This window comes from Diabrotica virgifera, chromosome 8 (genome assembly GCF_917563875.1).
Source record: "Diabrotica virgifera virgifera chromosome 8, PGI_DIABVI_V3a".
Lineage (NCBI taxonomy): Eukaryota > Metazoa > Arthropoda > Insecta > Coleoptera > Chrysomelidae > Diabrotica > Diabrotica virgifera.
In genome coordinates this window covers 40,001,180-40,013,222 of record NC_065450.1, presented here as the reverse complement: position 1 = coordinate 40,013,222, position 12,043 = coordinate 40,001,180, and the positions used below count along the sequence as shown (strand labels likewise).

The following is a 12,043-nucleotide window of genomic DNA, read 5'->3' as shown; positions in this document are numbered from 1 at the left end:
CGCAATATTGGTATCCCAAGATGAAGAAAGTCTGCAAAGATTAGTCCACAGATTTGATATAAGAGCAAAAGAATTCAATATGACAATTTCATCTCAGAAATTTAAAACAATAGTAATGAGTAAAGAACCAATCAGATGTAAAATAGAAATTGATGGTATCAGTATCGAACAAGTTATGGAAATAAAATACCTTGGAATTACATTGTCAAATTACGTACGGAGACCTGGACAAAGAAGTAATTTATCCCCCTTAAATCCATTTCAACAACCTTTTTATCCATTGCTCATCTGTCAGCCTGTCTACGGGTCCTGCCCATCTGTATTTTAGTCCATCCGTTGACGTCCGCTACCTTTATTCTTCTTCTAATCTCTTCGTTTTTGATTTTGTCTAGCAGAGTTCTTTCCAACATGAACCGCTCCATACTCTTCTCTGTGTCACTCTTTGTTTGGTAGCTGAAGCTTTAGTTAAGGTAAGTGTTTCTGCTCCGCATGTCAAGACTGGAAGGACGTACTGATCAAATACCTTTCTCTTTAGGCATGTGGGCAACTCACTTTTAAAAGTTTCTCTCAGTTTTCCAATTTAAGCGCTTATTGTATAAAGGGTATAAGTCCACAATACTTAGTTTTGAGAAAAACGAAAAAAACTATTTATTTTAGAAACTTGCTGACCTATCAAATTTTGTTCTACATATGAAATGTAGAAGGAGGCTAGTAAAGTGACATGTGATACAGCAAACTTGGCTTTGAAAATTATTAAGGTTAAAAAGTCGTTTTTAAAGGCTGGGACTTGATTCATTTATACAATCAATGAATAAAAGACGAAATAGTGCTGCTTGTCTAAAGTTAAATTATTAATTTATTTGTAAAAAAAGGTTTATTATTACAAACAAGACCTAAAACACATCGTAAGACTAACTAACGTAAGCTAACCGAAGTAATAAAATGAACGACAAAGTACCACAAACGATGGTGTCGCCACAAGAATTATTGTATAAAGGTGATTAGTCCCGGACTAGTTCCCTATATTATACGCTCAACAAACATTTTATCGTGCGATATTTCGCGTACGGCGAAAGATACAAATTTCCTTTATATACTCATCGATCCGTCGACGTTGGTGTAACAAAATGTATCACTTTAATTTCGTACGGAAGTAAACTTATTTCCTTTATACAATAAGCGATTCAATCGATGCCCATCCAAGATCGATTCTTCTTTTCAGTTCTTGAGTCTGGTTATTCCTGACAATCGTACATTTTAAGACCCAGGTATTTATATCCATCTACGATTTCTATTTCTGTCCCACCCAGACTGATGTTCTGGTTGGGTATTGGGTACCAAATTTGTCAGTCAGGTTTTAAAGTAGATTTTAAATATTTGTAGTACACTACATATTTCGTCCACACATGTGTGATTGTTTTTTATAATATGAATTTTAACTTTTAGATTTTTAGATGTTATTCACTTCGTCATGGTATATCGATATATTGCCAGCTTTGCGTTTCGTCTGCTTTCTAGTTTACAAATATCTGACAAAGGAATTTGACTATTTGAAAAAGAGAAATATTCAGCATCCACCTCCTACGCCTTTATTCGGAAATATGTACAATGTGTTAGCAATGAAATCAGTTACTCCAGAATATATACAAAGCATATGAAACGAAGTAGATGTGCCCTATTTTGGAATGTTTATGTTTGATGAACCAGTATTGGTTTTAAAATCTCTTGAATTGATTAAAGATGTCCTAATAAGGCATTCATCCACTTTCTACAATAGAAGGATTGCTATACCTGCGCATCCAGATATGGGACACGTGGATTGTTTGTGGAATATGAGGAATACAATTTCACCACTATTTACATCCGGCATGATAAAATAATTAGAAACTCATTTTATTGAGACTAATAGAATACTGTCTGAGTTTCTTACTAAAAATAGTGAAGTAGACAAAACTCAAAGCTAACTCCACAAACCATGAAGAAGGGAATAACATCAAAAAAACACAATAATGGAGAAATCTCACCACATTTGTCCAATACTACAGCAATAGGTACAAACAAACACAATAACTTCCTTTATAGAGTTTATCTTGAACGCTCAAACTATTGCCGAGTGTCTTGTAATCACAGAGAAAAATGTTTGAAATTGAGTACAATCAGACCGAGACCAAGGAAAATCCGGCTCGAATGACCAAAAAATATGGTAGGATTTTCTTTGGATCTCTACTAAACGTTGAGAAAAGTTTTTTAATTCCTTTTCTTTAAGTGGACATCGACTAATTTTGTAGGACCAAGTCGATGTCAAGAAAGCATTATTTTCCTTCGATATTAAGAGATATCAAATATTTACAATAAGACAAATGCTTGAAAAGTATTGGGAATATAATCAGGACCTGCATCAGATCTTCATAGACTTCAAACAGGCTTATGATTTAATTAATTTTGCAACATATGGAAGGCAATGATCGAGCTCGACGTACTTAAGAAACTAGCTGCGGTAACACAAATATGTGTAAGTAACTCCTTTGCACAAGTTAGAAAAGGGGGAAAATACCAAATGCTTTCTGAGTAAATTCTGGACTGAGACAGGGAGATCAGTTTTCCCCATTGTTGTTTAACCTGGCCTTAGAATATGTCATGCGGAAAATATATCACAAAATCAAACCATACATAACTGCTCGAGGAGCAAAAATCATACTCGCCTTTGCCGATGACGTAGACGCAGTAGCATAATCAACATTAGAAATTAATGATATTTTCTCGAGCTTTGAAGAAGCTGTATTAAACATCGGTCTAAAAATAAATGAAGACCAAACAAAATACATGGTAGTCTCAAAACAAGAACGACGGCGAATAAGGCAAAACATTATTATAAACGATCACAACTTTGAAGTGGTTAAAGAATTTAAATATCTAGGAACAACAATCACAAATGACGACAAATTAGAGCAAGAAGTTGAAACGAGAATAATGGCAGGAAACATATCTTTCTTTGCAATACCACATCTAATGAAGTCAAAACATCTTTCACGAGGTGCAAAAATCCAGATATATAAGAGCATAATACGACCAGCAGTCGCCTACGGAAGCGAAACATAGACGCTAACAAAAAGAGAAGTAAATAAATTGCTGGTGTGGGAACGTAAAATCCTTCGAATGTTATATGGCCCTTGTACAAACAGCTTGACAAACGAATGGAAGCGCAGATACAATAACGAGCTAGAGTCTCTATTCGGAAAAGAAAATCTAGTCAGTTATATAAAGAAAAAGAAAATAATCTTTTTCGTTTTGATTCAATTCGAGTCTCTTGCCATCCTCTGACACAGTGTTTCTGGGTCTCTACCCTTTATCGAAGAGGCTATTGCAAGTAGACTGAATTGAATCAACTCGAGACGAAGAAGAACTGCATCTATTAAAATATCTGCAGTATATTGTGGTTAGACTGTCCTCTAACGGGGAATGACAAAATAAATAAAATAAATTTCGACCAAGAGTCAGGATTCTGTTAACCGAGATACGATAGTATCAAGCGGCGCCGCTAGGAGGAGCTTCTCCAACAATGCGTCTCAGAATACCTTAAGAACACTTGGTCATTTTGTACTCTAAACAGAGTAAAGCATGAAAAAGAAAAAGAAAATAATCGTTTTCGTTTTGATTCAATTCGAGTCTCTTGCCATCCTCTGACACAGTGTTTCTGGGTCTCTACCCTTTATCGAAGAGGCTATTGCAAGTAGACTGAATTGAATCAACTCGAGACGAAGAAGAACTGCATCTATTAAAATATCTGCAGTATATTGTGGTTGGAAATTTATTTTATTTATTTTGTCATTCCCCGTTAGAGGACAGTCTAACCACAATATACTGCAGATATTTTAATAGATGCAGTTCTTCTTCGTCTCGAGTTGATTCAATTCAGTCTACTTGCAATAGCCTCTTCGATAAAGAGTAGAGACCCAGAAACACTGTGTCAGAGGATGGCAAGAGACTCGAATTGAATCAAAACGAAAACGATTATTTTCTTTTTCTTTTTCATGCTTTACTCGGTTTAGAGTACAAAATGACCAAGTGTTCTTAAGGTATTCTGAGACGCATTGTTGGAGAAGCTCCTCCTAGCGGCGCCGCTTGATACTATCGTATCTCGGTTAACAGAATCCTGACTCTTGGTCGAAATTTATTTTATTTATTTTGTCATTCCCCGTTAGAGGACAGTCTAACCACAATATACTGCAGATATTTTAATAGATGCAGTTCTTCTTCGTCTCGAGTTGATTCAATTCAGTCTACTTGCAATAGCCTCTTCGATAAAGGGTAGAGACCCAGAAACACTGTGTCAGAGGATGGCAAGAGACTCGAATTGAATCAAAACGAAAACGATTATTTTCTTTTTCTTTTTCATGCTTTACTCGGTTTAGAGTACAAAATGACCAAGTGTTCTTAAGGTATTCTGAGACGCATTGTTGGAGAAGATCCTCCTAGCGGCGCCGCTTGATACTATCGTATCTCGGTTAACAGAATCCTGACTCTTGGTCGAAATTTATTTTATTTATTTAGTTATATAAAGGCCAATATACTCAGATGGGCAGGAGGGCAGGGAATGTGATACGTAGTAACGACAATCGCCTGATAAACAATGTGTTCTGGGAAAGGCCAGATGGAAGAAGGTCTGTAGGGCGGCCTTGAAAAAGGTGGAAAGATGCAGTCAAAGAAGATCTAGAGAAAATGGGAGTGCGACAATGGGAATTAGTGGCACAGGACCGACAAACATGGAAGGCAATAGTAAACGCGGCAAAGACTCACGAAGAGTTGTAGCGCCACTAATGATAATGATATTAAGAGCGGATTTTCACAGCGTGGTTAGAGGTAATGGATTTTAACAAGAGCTATGGGCCATACCAAAACAGTACACAAGTTTACGTGTTATTTACACAGTCATAGCTCTTGTCAAAATGCATTACCTCTAAAACATGCGTTTGGTTTAATGTTGTACGTAAGAAGAGAATGAAAGTTAAAAATTGTTTGTTAAGAGATAACATTTAATAATATTAATTTTATCTTTTTTAGATGTTGCATACTTCGTCATGGTTTATGGACATATTGCTAGCACTGAGTTTTGTCTGCTTTCTAGTCTACAAATATCTGACACGACACTTTGATTATTGGAAAAAGAGGAATGTTCAACATCCACCTCCTAGTCCTTTATTCGGAAATATGTACAATGTGCTGGCAATGGAATCAGTTACTCCAGAATATATACAAAACATATGGAACGAAATAGATGCACCCTATTTTGGAATGTTTATATTTGATGAGCCAGTATTAATTTTAAAATCTCCTAAATTGATTAAATATGTTCTAATAAGACATTCGTCCACTTTTTACAATAGAAGGATTGCTATACCTGCGCATCCAGATATAGCACGTGGACTGTTTTTCTTAAAAGACGAGCAGTCGAAAACCATGGGGAACACAATTTCATTTATTTTTACACCCGGCATGATAAAATAATTAGAAACTCATTTTATTGAGACTAATAGAATACTGTCTGAGTTTTTACTAAAATTAGTGAAGTAGACAAAACTCAAAGCTAACTCCACAAACCATGAAGAAATGAATAACATCCAAAAAACACAATAATGGAGAAATCTCACCAAATTTGTCCAATACTACAGCAATAGGCACAAACAAACACAATAACTTCCTTTATAGAGTTTATCTTGGACGCTCAAACTATTGCTGATTGTCTTGTAATCACACAGAAAAATGTTTGAAACTGAGTACAAACAGACCGAGACCAAGGAAAATCCGGCTCGAATGACCAAAAAATATGGTAGAATTTTCTTTGAACCTCTACTAAACGTTGAGAAAAATTTTTTAATTCCTTTTCTTTAAGTGGACATCGACTAATCTTGTAGGACCCAGTCGATGTCAAGAAAGCATTATCTTCCTTCGATATTAAGAGATATCAAATATTTACAATAAGACAAATGCTTGAAAAGTATTGGGAATATATTCAGGACGTGCATCAGATCTTCATAGACTTCAAACAGGCTTATGATTTAATTAATCGTGCAACATTATGGAAGGCAATGATCGAGCTCGACGTACTTAACCCGCCGTTACACGCGTCTTCTATTGTGACGTGGTTGCAGGCGTATGAGCGTCGCCTTCACCTACATAAATTCGACTTATTTCGAGGCAGAATGAATGTCAACATGTAGAAATATATTATAATGGGTTGTACTCACATATTATAGAAAGTCTCGTAAACCAATTTTTTTTTATTAATTTAACAAAACAAAAGTAAAAATAATATAGATCAAAAGCAAATTTTCTTAATTTTCAATTTCAGCAAGCCACTTAAGAAATTAACGTTCTTTACTCGAATTCATTTTACTAAAAATACAAATTAAAATTAACAACTGTTCTGAAGCTATTTCTTTGTGGCATTTATGTAATTAACTATTAATATTTTGTATTTTGATAATGACGTCCGAGGTGGAATTCGAAACGTCAATAAAATCAATTTTTCAAGTTAAATTGTGGCTTATTTCCCAATTAGAATAGGTAAATTTAAAAATGGGTTCTTAACCAGTGGCGCACCTAGAATTTACCTCTGGGGGGGAGGGGGTTTGCTTGGGCACCGAAAGTTTTTGTATTATTTGTGAAAGAGAAGTTACATTTTCCTACTTTCTTTTATATATATTCCTATATAAAATATGGGTGGGATTTTAACCCTCAAACCCCCCCCTCGTTGTGCCACTGTTCCAAACCTAATCCAAACAATAATATTTAAAAAAAAAAAGACTAAGTTTTCACTCTAATGGCATATAACATATCCCACCAGAATGAAAACAATGGGAACCTTTTCTGGTTACACCTCCGAGGCTTCTACAATTTGCAAGCCATACGGATGCTGAGACTAAGGTTATTCATTTTTAATAATATTTTAATTAAACCTACCTAAATATTAAATAAAAACCTAAAAGTTTCTTTGAGATAATAGAAACGTGATTTCACTGTGATTGCACGCGCAGTGAGGAATTCCCTCACTTGAAGAGGGATGTCTCTTGTTTCAACTATCACACAGCACACTGACCGCCTGAAATATTCTATAACTTTTTCATAACCTCTCATGAACCATGCTAAAGGCATTCCTGGGTGTTTAAGGTTATCGTATTAGTTTACACAATTTCATTGGTTATAAACAAATATGGTGAGGGATTCCTTTATAGCGCGTGTAATGGCAGGTTAAGAAACTAGCTGCGGTAACACAAATGTGTGTAAGTAACTCCTTTGCACAAGTTAGAAAAGGGGGAAATACAAAATGCTTTCTGAGTAAATTCTGGACTGAGACAGGGAGATCCGTTGTCCCCATTGTTGTTTAACCTGGCCTTAGAATATGTCATGCGGAAAATATATCACAAAATCAAACCATACATAACTGCCAGAGGAGCAAAAATCATACTCGCCTTTGCCGATGACGTAGACGCAGTAGCATAATTAACATTAGAAATTAAGGATATTTTCTCGAGCTTTGAAGAAGCTGCATTAAACATCGGTGTAAAAATAAATGAAGACCAAACAAAATACATGGTAGTCTCAAAACAAGAACGACGGCGAATAAGGCAAAACATTATTATAAACGATCACAACTTTGAAGTGGTTAAAGGATTTAAATATCTAGGAACAAAAATCACAAATGACGACAAATTAGAGCAAGAAGTTGAAACGAGAATAATGGCAGGAAACAGATCTTTCTTTGCAATACCACATCTAACGAAGTCAAAACTTCTTTCACGAGTTGCAAAAATCCAGATATATAAGAGCATAATACGACCAGCAGTCGCCTATGGAAGCGAAACATAGACGCTAACAAAAAGAGAAGTAAATAAATTGCTGGTGTGGGAACGTAAAATCCTTCGAATTCTATAATGGCCCTTGCAGACACAGCGTGACAAACGAATGGAGGCGCAGATAAAATAACGAGCTAGAGTGTCTATTCGGAAAAGAAAATCTAGTCAGATATATAAAGGCCAATATACTCAGATGGGCAGGGAATGTGATACGCAGTAACGACAATCGCCTGATAAACAATGTGTTCTGGGAAAGGCCAGATGGAAGAAGGCCTGTAGGGCGACCGAGAAAAAGGTGGAAAGATGCAGTCAAAGAAGATCTAGAGAAAATGGGAGTGCGACAATGGGAATTAGTGGCACAGGACCGACAAACATGGAAGGCAATAGTAAACGCGGCAAAGACTCACGAAGAGTTGTAGCGCCCCTATGATGATGATATTAAGAGCGGATTTTGACAGCGTGGTTAGAGGTAATGGATTTTAACAAGAGCTATGGGCCATACCAAAACAGTACACAAGTTTACTTGTTATTTACAAGGTCATAGCTCTTGTCAAAATGCATTACCTCTAAAACATGCGTTTGGTTTAATGTTGTACGTAAGAAGAGAAGGATAGTTAAAAATTGTTGGTTAAGAGATAACATTTAATAATATTAATTTTATCTTTTTTAGATGTTGTTTACTTCGTCATGGTTTATGGACATATTGCTAGCACTGAGTTTTGTCTGCTTTCTAGTCTACAAATATCTGACACGACACTTTGATTATTGGAAAAAGAGAAATGTTCAACATCCACCTCCTATTCCTTTATTCGGAAATATGTACAATGTGCTGGCAATGAAATCAGTTACTCCAGAGTATATACAAAGCATATGGAACGAAATAGATGCACCCTATTTTGGAATGTTTATGTTTGATGAGCCAGTATTAGTTTTAAAATCTCCTAAATTGATTAAAGATGTTCTAATAAAACATTCGTCCACTTTTTACAATAGAAGGATTGCTATACCTGCGCATCCAGATATGGCACGTGGACTGTTTTTCTTAAAAGACGAGCAGTGGAAAACCATGAGGAACACAATTTCACCCCTTTTTACATCCGGTATGATAAAACAATTAGAACCTCATTTTATCGAGACCAATAGAATACTGTCTGAGTTTCTTATTAAAAATAGTGGAGTTTTTGATACTTCAAAAATTGCAAGGAATTTGACCAGTGAGTTTCTGATTCGAAGCTTCTTTAATGTCGAAGCAAAATCTTTTGAAGACCAACCATCCGTCATTATGGAACAGATTGACAAGATATTCAAGTATTCCTTACGGAATGTTTTAGTTCAGAATTCATTTTTCTTTAAACCCGGCTTGATCTCTGCTTTTAAATTAAATTTCATTCCAGAGTCTGTGATTATGTTTTTTGAAGGTATCTTTAAGAATTCGATGATGGCTAGAGAGAGTTATATTGGTAAGCCACAAAACCTAGTTGATATAGCAAACAAATCTTTAAGGGATAATCCAAATGGTGGATATACATCAGGTAAGATAAAATTTGTTTAAAATAAGATCATTATTACAGTCCTTTTTTATACGTATGGAAACAAATCATAACACCTTTTATCTACTCTATGTATATTATGTATAACTTTTTAGTTTGTGAAAACTGCCATTATAGATAGCAGTGCGTGAAGGATTTAAAGTGTGCGTGAAGTAACAATGTATTTTAAATGGGATTTACTTTTTCGCACTGTTTTTGGCACACTTTCATGTAATCGACTATCCTTAACTTTCGCGTTGTCATGGTGATGATATGTGAGCAATAAATTAAAACAAATTTTTGACACTTTTGTGGTTTGAAAGAAGTTAGAATTTTTAAATGTCAAAGTTCTAAAAATTGTAGAATAGAAATGAATTTCAGTGACGAAGAGTTACAGTTTTTTTTATTTGTTTATCGTAGATAAAATATTGTATGAAACTGTGTGTGAAGTACTTTTTGCGAACTTACGCGATGTATAGCACTCGCTCCGCTGTCGCTCGTGCTCTAAACATCGCGTGCGTTTGCAGAAAGCATACTTCACGAACTGTTTCATAAATAACTATTAATCTATCAATTTATTTAAAAGTTGGCTTGGGACTTGCTGCCATGTTTTCACTCAGGCGCCAGGCGCCGTTTTATTCTGAAATGGCAAATTTAGATGTCCTATTTGGTGAAGTATTTACAAACAACAAAATTCTATCCAAATTTTATTTAACCAAACCTCAAACATAAAAATAACACAAAAGAAATTTCTTAGTGGTTTATTTAAAAGGGTAAAGAAACCTAGAAAAAATTTACAAATTCTTAATAAGAAAAAATAATAATTAAATATTTAAAATAATTATGTTCACCAACGTCCGTAAATTAGTAAGTTACTGTTCGAACAGACAAAGAATGTTTTGAAGCAGTTTAAGGATTACAAGATTACATTATTTATGCATTATTCGTCGTCTTAGTTCTTTCAATGGAACAGGAATACCCCTTAAAAAGAAAACGAGTATAGTCTGATCTGGGATCTTACTGGCCATTCAATAAAACCCCTGTGTTAAATCCCGTGGCTAAGAAACCGTTTATTAATGTGTCGTCTTACGTGTATATTATAATGCGGAGGTGCGTCTTTTATGGATACCATTTTTATTAGAGCCTCTAAGAAGAGGTGAAATCGTCGATAAGAGTGCTGGCTGCACTCTCTAGTCTAGATAAAAGTTAAGACGGTTTTGGCTTCGCATTGCAACTGAATAAAAATGGTATACATTTTTATTTCAATTTAAAGTATTTAAAAATATCTATCTCTAGAAATAAAACAAAGTTTCAAGCTCAAAAACTAAGTGACTTATAATGAAAAGAATGTCAGCCCTATTTTTTTCAGCGAAAATTTGATCGGAAATATCCTCCTTATCACCAACCTAATTAAAATTGGTCATTGACCTTATTTGGTCTTCTTTATTTATGTAATATTAATAGGTTCTAGAAGTTTGACGAGCTTAGAATGATTAGTTTAAAAAAAATGAGGTTAATTGTAGTTTGTAAAAAAATGGTTTATTCTTCAGAATAAAAAGATTAGCATCAGAGATACAATAAAATGTCTAAATTTGAAATTGTAGCTTATTTAATTCACAAGAACCTGATTTGCAAAAGGTTTTTCTACATCAAAAATTGAGTGAGCTATTGACAATTAAAACTTGTAATAACATGCAAAAACCACCTTTACCAACCCTTTTAAAGTCACCTTTTTTTTGCGACAGAAGATTTTAAAAACGTTTATTATTAATATGTTTATAGATCTTGTAAAAACCTACAAAATTGTTTTTTCCAAACTTTCTAAGATAAAAAATAAGAAATTTACGGTTAAAAAATCAATACATTTTTTTATATTTTTTTGAAAAAAAGGAGAAATCCAATAATTGGAAACATAATAATGTAAGTCAGCGATGTTTTTAGTCAGTGTCCTTATTCATTTATCTTTATTTATAATATTCTACAAGTTTGGCTGGCTTAGAATGATGAGTCTTAAAATAATCGGAGTTAAAAGTGAATAACGAATTTTTGTAGTTTGGTAAAAAATACCATTTTCTTTTAATGATTAAATATGAAATTATAGGCTATCTAACTCCCAAGAACTTGGTTTGAAAAAATTTTTTCTACGGCAAAAATTGAGTGAATCGTAAATCGTAAAGTATATATCGAAAAACATTGATTTTTTCAATATTAAACTAACACTTTCGATAGCGAATAAATCGAAAACTATCAATTTTATGAAAAAAATGTATATAATGTTTTTTTGCTTAGAATGAATGTTTTTACTAACTTTTTCAGTCAAAATATAATAAAAAATTTCCATCCACGAGATGGGGTGGCAACCACCCCCATGGTAAAAGCGCCTTTTGGCATCATATAGATTTTGATCCTTGGACCATCCACTACTTATTCTTAAATTTTCAAGCAAATCGATTCATTCTGTAAAAATTGCGAGGTGAAAAGCTTCGGTTCCTGGACTATAACAGGAAATGAAGCGAAAATCACATTAACTATCAAAAGACGAAAACTGGAGTAGGTATTTAAAATATAATATGATGAGAGAGGGAAAATACTCATTATTACCAACTTAATATGCAAGGCAAAATTTTAGGAAAGCGATATTTAGAATTTAAGACGAAGAAT

The 12,043-nt window shown here is 34.2% G+C and overlaps 1 protein-coding gene across 1 annotated transcript in view; it reads left to right on the top strand.

Moving 5' to 3' along the window:
- Positions 1 to 396: 396 nt before the first annotated feature.
- LOC126890750 (cytochrome P450 6k1-like) overlaps positions 397 to 12,043 on the top strand; it is a 33,157-nt gene continuing 21,510 nt past the window's right edge. Inside the window, exons 1-2 of the mRNA XM_050659921.1 lie at positions 397 to 470; positions 8,524 to 9,385. Of these exons, the coding sequence (XP_050515878.1) occupies positions 8,524 to 9,385 (862 nt within the window). The 5' untranslated portion in view covers positions 397 to 470. The remainder of the gene's footprint in view (positions 471 to 8,523; positions 9,386 to 12,043) is intronic.